Genomic DNA, 12,367 nt, shown 5'->3' with positions numbered 1-12,367 from the left:
AAAAATAAGGGAACATTTAAATCATACATCATATCGCGATGAATGAAATGTTAGAAATAAGTTCTATTAACAGCCAAATTCAGTAATAACAAAATGACTTTACAAAGGTTAATGTAAACGAAAAGCATCAACCGTTTGAGGGATTTATTCCAGAAAGAGATGCATAAATAGAGTGTTCCCTAAATATTTTTTATTTCTGCACTTTATTAAAAAAAAACCCTCCTTCTGTCTGTCGGTCTGTCTGTCTCTCTCTTATATATGTATATATATATATATATATATATATATATATATATATATATATATATATATATATATATATATATATATATATAGTAGCCAGGTATAGTAGTTTACATGCGGTACTTTTGTTACTGTCACTGTTTATTGTTCATCATCATGCACTGTTATATTGTTATATTGTTATATGTCCCTTACAGTATCTGTGGTCGTTCACGTGGGATGGGGCTATCAAGCGCACAGCTTTTATTTCAGTGTGTTTGTGTGCTACTTTTGTTGTATTAAACAAAGTCATTACACACTCCTTTATTAGCTATTAAATGTCACAAATTATTGAAATTACAGTAGTTGTATGTTCAAGTCAAACAATCGTTATCACTTTATCACTGGCCCCTCAGAGAGCTCTCACCCAAGATTTGTCATTTGGCCTAGTGTGCAGTTAATAAACCTGCGCTGTAGCCGCTTGGGGGCGTCGTATCTCGGTACTATTACAGACGCATTGTCGCCTTCCGTGCAATAAAATGGCAGATATGCCCATCGAAGGCGCCAGGTGAGCAATAAGACAGGCCAATTGAGACAGTTTGTATGATGTCTACACCTATTCACTAGCGCCAGGTTTGCTACATATTAACCAGACAATATACAAATATCGTGTCGCTGATAAACTCACGACACGAAGAGCAATATAGAGGGTAATCAAGGGATGTCGTAGTCTTAGTCTCTGTCCGAAAGTAACACACCTTCACCACGCTGCCTCATCAGCAGTGTCAGTTTCATGTGGCTCCTCTAATGCTGTCATTTTCCTTTTCTTTTCTTTTACTAAACCGAAACCAAATTGCGGACCTGTTTGGCCAAAATGAACTTTTTCAAGATGCGATATTAAATCCAAAAATTGCTGGTCTGAAAACCCCCAAATTCTCATAGCTTGTAAAATTATTTCAAGATTTTCTTTTAAACTGCACCACCTTTCTTTCAGATTTCCACAAAAAGATTCATTCATAGTACATTTGTAAAACTCTAGCTTGCATTAGACGTCAAGTGAGACCCATAAAAACGGCGCTGAATTACACCGTGAGGCCTCTTATCCAGGTAGCCATCCCAGGTTCTGACTTATCTTAATTTGACTTTTTGAACACAGCCTAGAGAGACTTCACTCACCTTCACAAAGTAATCAAAAACATGGTGGCAGAAAGTTTTGGGACTGTATCGCACAATCCCAGCCTTCTACGATGCGAATTTAATTGCGAATTGTAGTTTAAAATAGTTTTCCGCTGTATTGGATAAAACGAGAAAAAAAGAAGAAAGAAAAGAAAAGAAAAGAAAGGCATTTCGACATTTTATTGAAACTTTCAAGAACACGATGTCGATGTTGTAAACTAGACATAACTCCAATACAACATAACCCACTGACAACTTAAGAAACACAAAAAGAAACCTTCATTTTTTCGAGTATGCGGCACTTTTAAGATCAGACTCGCAAAGTATGTTAATAACAGAAAGATTGTCCACTTTTTTTCACACTTCAACAGCACTTTTTTCTTTTAAAAACCCTTCTCCAAAAATAATATATACGTTTTTTTCAAGCCATTGGTGCAGTGCGTTGTCGTTTTTTCATTCGTCTTAAACAGTAGGACTTCACACACGAGGACAGGTGAAAATACAATGGCACATGAGTGTGAATAACTAGCTCAGTGGATATTTGGGAAGGGGGTAAATTCCATATTTTAAATGGGGTATAAATGCAGATGGCAACAAAAAAGGATAATAGTCCACAAACTATCTTTACACAGGTATATCGACAATAAATTAAGAACAGATCCCTAAAAACAAACTACTCAGTTGTATTTACAAGCAATAACAATATGAAATAATTACATAAATATTTTATATATTCCTATTTACAGCGATGATCAATACCACCTTTCATTTCATTTCTTTTTTCTTTTTTCTTTTATATTTACTTTAAATTCCTGCTTCCCTTTGCCTGCATGCCTGGGTCACACACTTGTCTCGGAGCACCAGTCATTTTAGAATCGGCCTATTCTCATTAAAAAAAACGCATGAAGAAAAACTAATTTTTTTCTTTTCTTTCTTTCTTTCTTTCTTTCTTTCTTTCTTTCTTTCTTTCTTTCTTTTTACAGTTCATAACCTAATTGAAAATAAAATTAAATGAATACGTGATAATTATATTCAAATGGAATATTTTCCCACAATTTTTCGTTTAACTTTTTTTTAGTGTTGAAATGACATTCGGTTTCTTTTAGAGGGCATGCAACGTTTTCAATGAATTAAGAGCGTACAACAAAATACAGCAGTCTTTCAAAGGTAGGTCAAACGGTAGTGAATGCAGATAAGTCAAATCAAATCAGAGTGCATATTGAAAAAAAAAAACACTTCACCCCCCATGTGTGTACAATAACGTTAGGAGACAGGACACAGCAGCAACTTCTCCTAAATCTGTAAGTCACACCCATGCCAGCGATTCAGTTTCAATACTTGTACGGTATTCATATGACAGGATACGAGTGATGTTTAATTTAACAAAAAAAGAAGAGCAAGAGAAAGAAATATACAGATCAGATGATTATTAAACAAAGTGCATTTCAGAAACGAAAAAGGTCCAACAGTTCACGGTTTGAGCTTTTCTTTAAAAAAAAAAACCTGCATTAGTCTACGAGGGTCAGTGATGTAATCACCTTCAACGTGTCGATGTGTTTCTCTTTTCAAGACAACAAAACACCCCATAAGAAGCAGATTTGAAAACAAACAAAAAAAATCCTAGGGGGACCCGCTCCGTGGCCTGTCTTGGTTTGAGTCGAGTCCACTGACCAGGCGCTGAATGCTCTGAAGCTCGTTGGCCGCGTCTTTCTCCGTGCAAGTCTTTGGGGACATGGAGACCGATCCGGAGGATATTGTGGACGAATGACTGGTAACTTCCGACGTGGAATCCAGGGTGACAGCGGACACTGGGCTCGCTGGTACGATGCCTTCCCCTTTCAGCTCGGCCCCGCCGCTGGCCATGGAGGGCATGGCAGTGGTGAGCAGCGTGCTGTCCGGTACCGTCATCGGGAGAGAGTAGGGGCTGTACCTGAGTCGGGGACGGACTGCGTTCAGGAAAGGGTGTCGGTGCACCGTGGAGGAGGCAGCAGACGAGGCTGCCGCGGCTGCTGCCATGTACGTGTACGGATAAGGGAATAAATTGCCAAAGGGAGACATGGCAATGCCCTGCGGGTAAATGGGAGAAACTGAGAGTGAGCCACATATCACACCGCTGATCACACCATTCAAACACTTCTAACAGAGTAAAACAACACGTGAGCCTCCCAAAAAAGAGGGGGAAAGGCAAGAGAAATGCATTTGAGTTATGATTTTCCCAAAATTTAAAAGCTTCATTTTATCACACTTCATCGAATCTGCTTGGAGATTTTACGTTCACTGATCCAGAACGAGGATTTGACTTGTAAAGATCGTAGTAACTTCCATGCATTACAAAATATTCAGCCGGAAAGCTTTACGATCCACTCTAAAAACACCTTTTGCACTTGTTTAAGAATTAAGAAAAATCGGGTTCCCTGATGCTTCCGCTAAAGAAACCATAAGGCTTGCTTTGACAATAAATAGGGGGAAATAGACACTTTGTTGTCTATTAAAACACAATGATCTTTCCTTATTTGAGTTATTTTTCCTTATTATTACTCACCATTGTGGCTCTAAAATACTAAAATGATAATAATAATGACCTTTTATGAAAACAAAACTAGCAGAAGAAATGTTAAAAAGCTTTTTGTAAGGTTGCCTCAAATCCAGCCTTTTTTAACCAGACATAGTTACTCCAGAATTAACAACAAGAGTCCAAAGTGAAATCTAGTAAAACCATGCCCACGACACCGTGCTCAGTCAAAATACAGCTGCATGACTTCACTTCGAATATTAGCCCATTTGGCCTTAAAACAAATTAAACAAACCCCCGCAAGAACAATACAGCCGCACACGCACAACCACACACACACTTTCTCAAATCGTGTTCACGCTAACTTATGAGCATTAAATGCATAGTATTATCTCACACGATATTAAATCTGGGCCTAGTCGGCTGTGTTGAAATGCCAATCACGTGTTTGCGCAAAGCTGGCGGTAGGCCCACAGGCCAGAGAAAACGGGTTTTACCTGTGATGCCAAGACGTGTTGCTGCAGATGAAAGGGCAGACCTGGCGCCCCCGTCAAGCTTTGCGGAGGTGATGCCATACTAGCTGTGTCCATGGTGCTCACCCCTCCCGTGGACACGGCTGTCAATAGTGGTCCCATGCCTGCGGCCATGTTTGAGAATGCGCCCCCCATGTTGAACTGACTGGGGTGCAAGAGAAACGGATGCGCGCTCCCTAGGTGATTAAAAAACTGTTGTCCTGTTAGGCCTGTAGGAAATCCAAAATTATGCAGGTGGCTGTGACCTATGTGTGCGCTGTCAGTCTGAACGGTCAAAGGCATGAAACTGTCCTTGCTTATTGACCTACATTCGTCCGTTTTGGGATGGTCCTGGTTCGGGCTCTTGAGTTCTTCTCCAGAGCGGGTGGTACTGGAGATAACAGTGATGGGGCTCTGCCGTGAGTCTGCCTGGCTTTTCTCAGTCCTGGGACCGCTTTCGCGGGTCCTACTAGTAGAGTCACTGTTACTGAACGGATGCCCTTTAGCTGGACTCGCTTCGTGATCCTTCCCGTCCTCTGTGGTGGTGGAAATCTTGCTGGAGTCCGGACCATCTTTATTGTGTCCATCTTTGCTCTCGTCGTCGCTATCCTCATCGCTGTCGCAGAAGTCTGTAAGTAGGAGGAGTAGAATATCAGTTTCCCTTTCGCACATGGGTGAATCATGGCAATAATAATAACTCCTACTATCTGAGGTAGCCCGCTACAGCTGACCCTCAGAGGTCGAATAGAAAACAAACACGCAGGACATTTATTACACAATAGGAATCCACACCGATGAGGTTTATTTGCATTGCTTCCAATAATAGATGGCGGTGTGTTACACATTCTCACATGGCCTTTTTTGAGTATTTTAATGTATTTTTTGCAAATTGTTCCAAAACAGCTGTAGCAGACACAACAGTATACCACCAACTATACTGAGGCTAATCCTTGTTTAATTGTTTATTGTTAATTTGAACGAGACGGTAATTGTAGAGACTTTCCCTATCAATTTTCCTCATGTAAATGATCAGCTATTCATTCATAGCTTGGCTTCGCAGATTTAATTGAACACATTACGTTCAGCTACCCTGAAAAAGTCTTGGCATAGTGGAAATTTTACGAGTTGACACATAACTTGTGATCAGAGCTGTGACTAGTGGTGGGGTCTGTCAGCCTACCTTTCAGGTGTGGGGGGCCCACTGTAGACACGGCAGGGGACGAGGCCTGGCCGAAACACTTAAAAGAAGGCTGCTCTCCAGAGGAGTCGTCTGAAGCCCCGTTTTCCTTTTTCTGATGCTCCTCGTACGAACGCATGGATTGCAGGGCCAGCTGTTTCCTGCGCGCAAGTAGCTAGGTTATTATAGGTGGTAGCCACATTTCAGGTTAAAAAACATAACAAACAATGCAGAAGCTTAGTAAGATTATTTTAATTCAAAAGATTTATGACTTTAGAATTAGCCTATAGATTTAGAGTAATCTTGTGAAGAGTCGGACCCCCTGCGGTTAATGTGGAAGCTTAGACGTAGTTTTAATCCAGCAAGATCACTGTCTGTCTACATGTAGCCTAAATGCAGTAAGTCTTTTCGCCCTTTATTTTCACATATATTCCCGTTTTTCCCTCTAGCTTACCTCTTTTCCCTTCTCCCATTGCCCGTGTCGCGGAATCCTTTAGCAAATGGATTATGGTCGATTTTCAGCTGCGTTATCTGAAATAATTGAAACTGTGTGTAAATAACAGTAAATAGGAAAGGAAACATCCCTAAAAGTCATTCAGTGCCGCTTTAAGCCAGTTATTGTTCCAACTTTACAAGACACAATGATCACTGGTCCCAAAGGCCAAAGTTTTGTGGAACTTATTTTTGGGGGTTTTAGAGGTAAAACACGCGATAAACAAAAAGACGCATGAACACAAAGGAAGCAGGAGTCCTACTATTGGCACGTTTCTCCACGAGTGTGAAGTATGCAGCGTTGTTTGTGATTTTTGCAAAACTTTATTCACTCACCACTTCCCCTCCAGCTGGCAGTGATAGAACTGCAGATGGGAGGGCAGATGTGGTGCCAAGGGGTTTCCAGCTCTTCCAAAGAGCCACTGAGACGATTTTGATTTTATTTTAATTTATTCTTTTTCTTACAAAAAATAAAACGCTACCATGCACTACAGTCTGAAGCAATTTCCCTCTTTTCCCCCTTTACGTTTCTTCGCCCCCCTGTACACATACTGTAGCTGTACACACCACACTGTAGCTGCTACACACACACACACACACACACACACACACACACACACACACACACACACACACACACACACACACACACACACACACAGCCTGCAATCACAAATGCAAAGACAGGGAGAACGAGAGCGGGTCTGGGTCTGAGCCAAATCCCTTCCACGTGATTAAATAAAAGAAAGATAACCTGCACAACATTCCTCTGAATTATGACTTTCCTACCACAGACTGGTGAATGTGGCACTTAGTCGCAACCCCCCACCCCACACTCGCCAAACCCTGACCCACGCTATGATACTCCAAGCTCCCAGCCTCAAACAAATATGACGTCTTTCATATTTTATGACAACAAAAAGGTGCAGAGCAGAAAGGAAAGCGCGTCTGGCGCGGCTAGGGAGGCTACATTTGAGAAAAAAAATTCAGAATATAAGTTTAGCAGACCTCTGGGCAATAATTGCGCTTACCTTGTCATTTTGATAAGCGGTCACAGCAATGAAATCCGTTTCAGGAAAAACATAAGTCCTGAAGGTACTGTACGGGAGTTTGAGAATATCGTTGGCCCTCACAATGTGAAACCGGGGCTGATATTTGTGCATCGAGTTAAGAATGGTCTGCAACACACACACAGTCACAAACATGAGCAATTATAAAAGGCTCACAATACAAAAAGATTTGTTTATTCTGTGTTACTTTTTAGGATCGCTAGTTAGTTAAAACATAAGCTCTCTTCGTATTAAAATAGACAAATCGAGCCATATCTGCACTAAAACAAGTTTAAATGTCAAGCTTAATATTTGCAATAAATAAAAAATAACTCTTGCAAAATATCTCAACATGACCACGTTTGTCATTTTTATTTTTGTAAACGGGTCTTTTAGGTGTTCATTTAAAAAACAAACAAACTGTACTAAAATAAAACAATCAATTTTAAATCATGACGACATGTGTTTACTAAAGCGGTAAGTTGATAAATAGGGAAATTGACATACATTAGTTGAACTTACAAATCCATGCTTGTCAGAGATGTTATTTGTCAGCTTGAGCTTGTGAAAATTGACGACTTTTGACATCCACTGTTCACCAGTAGCCGGACTGTCCGGGTGAATGTACATCCTCTTTGGCATTTCGGGGTCGGCCTTTCCTGCCACCATCCAGCGGGAGTTATGAAATTTGTACCTGCAGTCGTCGGCTGCAACTATATCCATCAAGAGTATGTACTTTGCCTTCTTGTCCAGACCAGTGCACCTCACTTTGAACGGAGGGAACATCCGCCTGTGACAGAACAAAAATATATTATGAACACGAATGCGTTACAAAATAAATCACGGGGTAAAATATCCAACGATATTTTAAAAAACACAATGTGTTTTAGGTACACGTAAATAAACTAAGGTCTAGATTTTAAGAAGTGTATTACACCGCTATAATCTCAATGTGACAGCCTGCTATTAATTAATGTAAGTATGTGTTGGTAAACAAATATATTATGAGTATATACTGTCCAATAAATAAATGATGTCTTGATTCTTAATGTCACGAAAGGCCTACACACACACACACACACACACACACACACACACACACACACACACACACACACACACACACACACACACACACACACACACACACAATAAGATTACCGTGATGATAAAATTAATTTAGTCAGAGCTCTATGAGCCACACTAATAGAGTATTCTGACAACAGAAAATTTAGATAAAAAGGGCAGTGGGTAAAAAAAATATTATCAAGCCATATTTTATATCATAAGCTGTGTATAGATCTTTGAAGTGAAAACTAATGAAAGACAAGGTTTAATATTAATAATTCATGAGTTGCATGCATAATCCCTTTTATTTTATGCGAGTGTATGCTGTTTTCCACCAATAAAGACGTCCTAGTAAAGTGTCTTTGCAGGCTGTGTGAACACGAAAATTTACACTGTAGCTACAGATGGTCTCTTTATTTTCCAAGAGAGAAATAGATATCAGAAATGGCCGATCTTTGCTGTTTTACTCTATAACTAAAAAATGCAGTTTCAGCGTTATATTTGTGGCATATTTAGACTGAAATGTCAACGTAACCAGTTGAACTTAGAGGAATGTAAAGGCTTTTTTATTTAATGTAATAACTGTACAGTACTCTCTGTATATAGTAACCATTGTCCTTAATGTAAATATGTAAGAAAAATTGTGTATGTTTCTGTTCTGTGTCCTGTGTACTGTTTGCTTGTATATGTGTCTTTTTGGCTGCTGTTACAACCAAATTTCCCCTTGTGGGACAATTAAAGGATTATTCTATACTTGTTCTTCTAAAGCAATTGTAGTAATTGTAATGTATCTGTATGTGTGCAGACTATGACATAACATCCCACATTTTGATCACACACAACAGGATTCTGCGTTGTTGTTGTTTTTTAAATTATTTGAATAAACACAAAAACATGTTTCACCTTCCGGATTTTGTGATCACCATCTCAGTGCCCTTCTTGTGGAAGAGTTCCCAAAGCTCCTTGGCTTCCAAGTGAACTTTTGGGTCGTCCTCCACCTCTTCCTCAGGCTCCAAAGTCTTCAGAGGCCTGAGGTGGGCGGCAGCAGCCTGATGTCCCAGCGAGGAGAAGTGGAGGCCGGTCTCCGCGGCTCCCATCAGCTGGTCCATGATCGGCTTTCCAAGGGCGCCCGGCAGAGAGAGGGAGCCGCTGGGAGGGAGAGCCAGGGCCGGGAAGAAGGGAGGCTGGTGACCCAGCATCGCACTCATGGCAAATTCCGGACCCCGGTGAGGTATAAACGGATGATATGCCATACTTGATCCTTGTATGACTGGATCTCTCATCAGGAAGTTCATCCAAGAGCAGGCAACAAACGTAGACGACTGGCTGGATACTTCTTAGAACACTAAGGCTCGCGTATGACAGAGCCAAATGATGGCAAAACAAGAAGCAAAAATCAAAACAAATCTGGAGTTGGAAAGCTTTTTGGAAATTCCTCCTTGAACTCGACGGGAACAAGCATCCACTATTTTTTCCCAAGTTGCCGGGAAATCTCTGCAGTCATTTGCCGAATCGTTGGTCAAAAGTCTGCAAAGTGAAATGTATAAGTGCTCTCCATTAATCTTCAAGAGTGCTGCCAGGCCGATTTTCTTCGGAGGTTAACGCGCATCGGACAACTTTCTGCGTCTTTCGGACATTAGTCGAATTAAACCGAGTGAGGTGAGTCACTTAATTGACTGCGGTGCATTCCTTCTCTTCTGCTGCTGTTTACAATATCGGCATTCCTGTTAAAATGGGTTCCTTCTTATTGGCTTCAGTCCTGCAGCGAAAGCGACGTGTTGAAATATTTCGATAGCGCCGAATAATCCCCCTGCCTTTACTCGCTCCGGACATGTACCCTCACACGCGCGCACACACTTTATTCCTCCTCTCCCTTTCACGCACACACACATTTCAGGGAAAGACGTGTGCAAAAGAAAGGAGTCCGCTGACGGCCAGCGAGAGAGAGAGAGAGAGAAAGAGAGGTGGTAAGGTCCCAGCTCCGTGATTTTCCTAGCGCCTCTGTGGCCCATAGGGCTTCATACTGTATGGATGTGTATGCAACAGAGAGTAGCAGCGCTCGGTTTGATTGGCTCTTTGACGCTTTCGGACCAATTGTGTGGCTGCGTGGGCGTGGTTTTAACAGGTCGGGTGGAGGGGACAGACTTCAGACTTATAAAAAGGTGTTTGGAAACTAAAAAGGGCTTTGCCGTGAAACACCACCCTGCTCAGCCAGTGTTGTGTGAATATGTCAACATCGTTATAGAACTTGCGCTATTGGTCGGTGTGTGAGACCCAGCGAAAGGGAGAGAGCAGACAAGCCAAGCCGGGAGACCGGCTCGCTTTGTCGGCCGGCTGTTGTGTTGCGCTGCTGAATTCCTTCTCTGTCCCATTCCCCACCGTATCACCGTGTTTTCTTTTTTCTTTTTGGTTTGAATACCACGAAGACTGTCCTGCTGGGTTATAATCAGATTTATGTCATAATTTAATATAACAATTTAATTTTTTCACTTCGCAGTTTACAGAGTCTGCGAGCACAGATTTATCAGCACCGGAAAACAGAGGAACATTTCCAGTAACGACCTCCTTTGAAATCAAAGTTCAGGAAAATATGACCGAGTTACGGATGAAGCGCTCTATGATAAGCTCCTGACAGTAATGTAACGTTAGGCGAATATTATGACACCTTTGAGGCTTTCGCTAACAGTTATTTTAACTTGAATTGGCTTATTAGGCTATTTATTTTATTTTGATTTTTAAAAATTTGAAAGCTCACGGGTGTAAGGTGTGTTCATTTTTTTCCCCATTTATTATCTTCCTAGATTATACTGCCTACAATGAGGTCTTCACTTCCACTTTTCCTCATCAAGCCATGTTTGGATTTGACTCGGTGTGGGAGAAGCCTGCTGTACATATGATGTGGAAATACATTATTTTGATGAGCCAGTGAATATAAATATTTTCATTTCGACTTGAAAAGGGTTTTATTTAACAGCCAAGTTCATCTTTGCTGAGGCTCATCCCGTATCACAAGTTTGCGCACAAATACCCAGAGGAGCACAGTTCGGGGAGGATGTGCTCACTTGTGCTACTGCATTATCACTTCCCCAACAAAACGTCTATGTTTTGAATCATAGCCTACCAATCAATTCTCTTGTTAAATATAGCACACTTTCCCGGCACAACTGTCTCTGGGAAACAATTCCGTTATAGCCTGCCTCTGCAAAATGACAGTTGCTCACGCTGGATAACCAACTAGGTGTTATTGATAATGCACGGGTATTGTTTTAAGCTATCTGAGCCAGTGTTGTTCCTGTTACACCCGTACAAGCTGTCATAACCTATTTTCCATAACCGCTATAGCCTAAGGTCCACAGTGCACTTCCATAACGGTAACATGCAGTATGCGCCTATTAACAATGCTGATATACTTATAAGATGCTTAAAACGTCAATTAGAAGCAGCTCATTAGTCGGTGCAGTGACAGTTTTTTCTGCACAGCGTCGAAGTGAACCCAAGACAAAGCCACGCTAGTGCTCTCCAAAATGCAATTTAACCACTAATTCACAAGTAAACTAGAGTGCAGTGGCCAGTCAGCAGCCTTGGGCAAACATTGACCATCAATTCTCAGTCATTTGTCTGTCTCCATGGATCCAGGCGGGGACCGCGTGGATCTGAGAGTCCTTGAGGGAATGAGCAAATTCTTACAAAAATCAACAGGGATGTAGTGAATTATGATGATTCTGCATGCACCATTCTGAATATTTTGACAACGTGGAAATGTGGCCTGTTTGTCGCACACTGGTTGTTAGAATTTGTAAAAGCTTGCACTGAATTGAAAACAAGTGCTCAGGGACTTATTGTGGGAGCCAGCAAAAAGCGCTCGTGCTCGCAAGTATCAGTGTGAGACCACCGCGCGCATGTTGTGCAGGTTTTTGTTTATTGTCGGTCGGATGTCCTTTTCATCATAAATATTGTTAGGTGCTGTCTTAGAAACCTGCCCCTCTTGCCTGTGTAGATACTGTATACAAGTACGTAAACTGGAGTGCATGCATATATACCCCCAGGAGATGTACTCGGATGTGGCGTATTTTCTCTGTTATTGATTTGCTATAGAAAACAAATGCGCCACTATTGATAAGCTCCAGCAACTTCTGACTGAATGGAGATCTTACAGAAC

At 41.3% G+C, this 12,367-nt stretch overlaps 1 protein-coding gene across 2 annotated transcripts; it reads right to left on the bottom strand.

Annotated features, from left to right (window-relative positions):
* Window positions 1-1,563: 1,563 nt before the first annotated feature.
* On the bottom strand, window positions 1,564-10,228 carry tbx3a (T-box transcription factor 3a). 2 transcript variants are annotated; one of them, XM_040000648.1, is made up of 7 exons: window positions 9,112-10,228; window positions 7,648-7,930; window positions 7,123-7,269; window positions 6,054-6,130; window positions 5,603-5,760; window positions 4,408-5,051; window positions 1,564-3,465 (listed from the first exon to the last, which is right to left on the bottom strand). In XM_040000648.1, the coding sequence occupies exons 1-7, from the start codon at window positions 9,501-9,503 to the stop codon at window positions 3,019-3,021; spliced, it is 2,148 nt and encodes a 715-aa protein (XP_039856582.1). In that variant the 5' UTR covers window positions 9,504-10,228; the 3' UTR covers window positions 1,564-3,018. The 2 variants fall into 2 exon arrangements, with proteins under 2 accessions (XP_039856582.1, XP_039856583.1); XM_040000649.1 differs by having other exon boundaries at window positions 7,663-7,930.
* Window positions 10,229-12,367: the final 2,139 nt, after the last annotated feature.

Source organism: Simochromis diagramma, unplaced genomic scaffold, assembly GCF_900408965.1.
Source record: "Simochromis diagramma unplaced genomic scaffold, fSimDia1.1 OVJJ01000596.1, whole genome shotgun sequence".
NCBI lineage: Eukaryota > Metazoa > Chordata > Actinopteri > Cichliformes > Cichlidae > Simochromis > Simochromis diagramma.
Note: the sequence above shows the minus strand (reverse complement) of the source record. Positions and strands in the feature narration are given on the sequence as shown.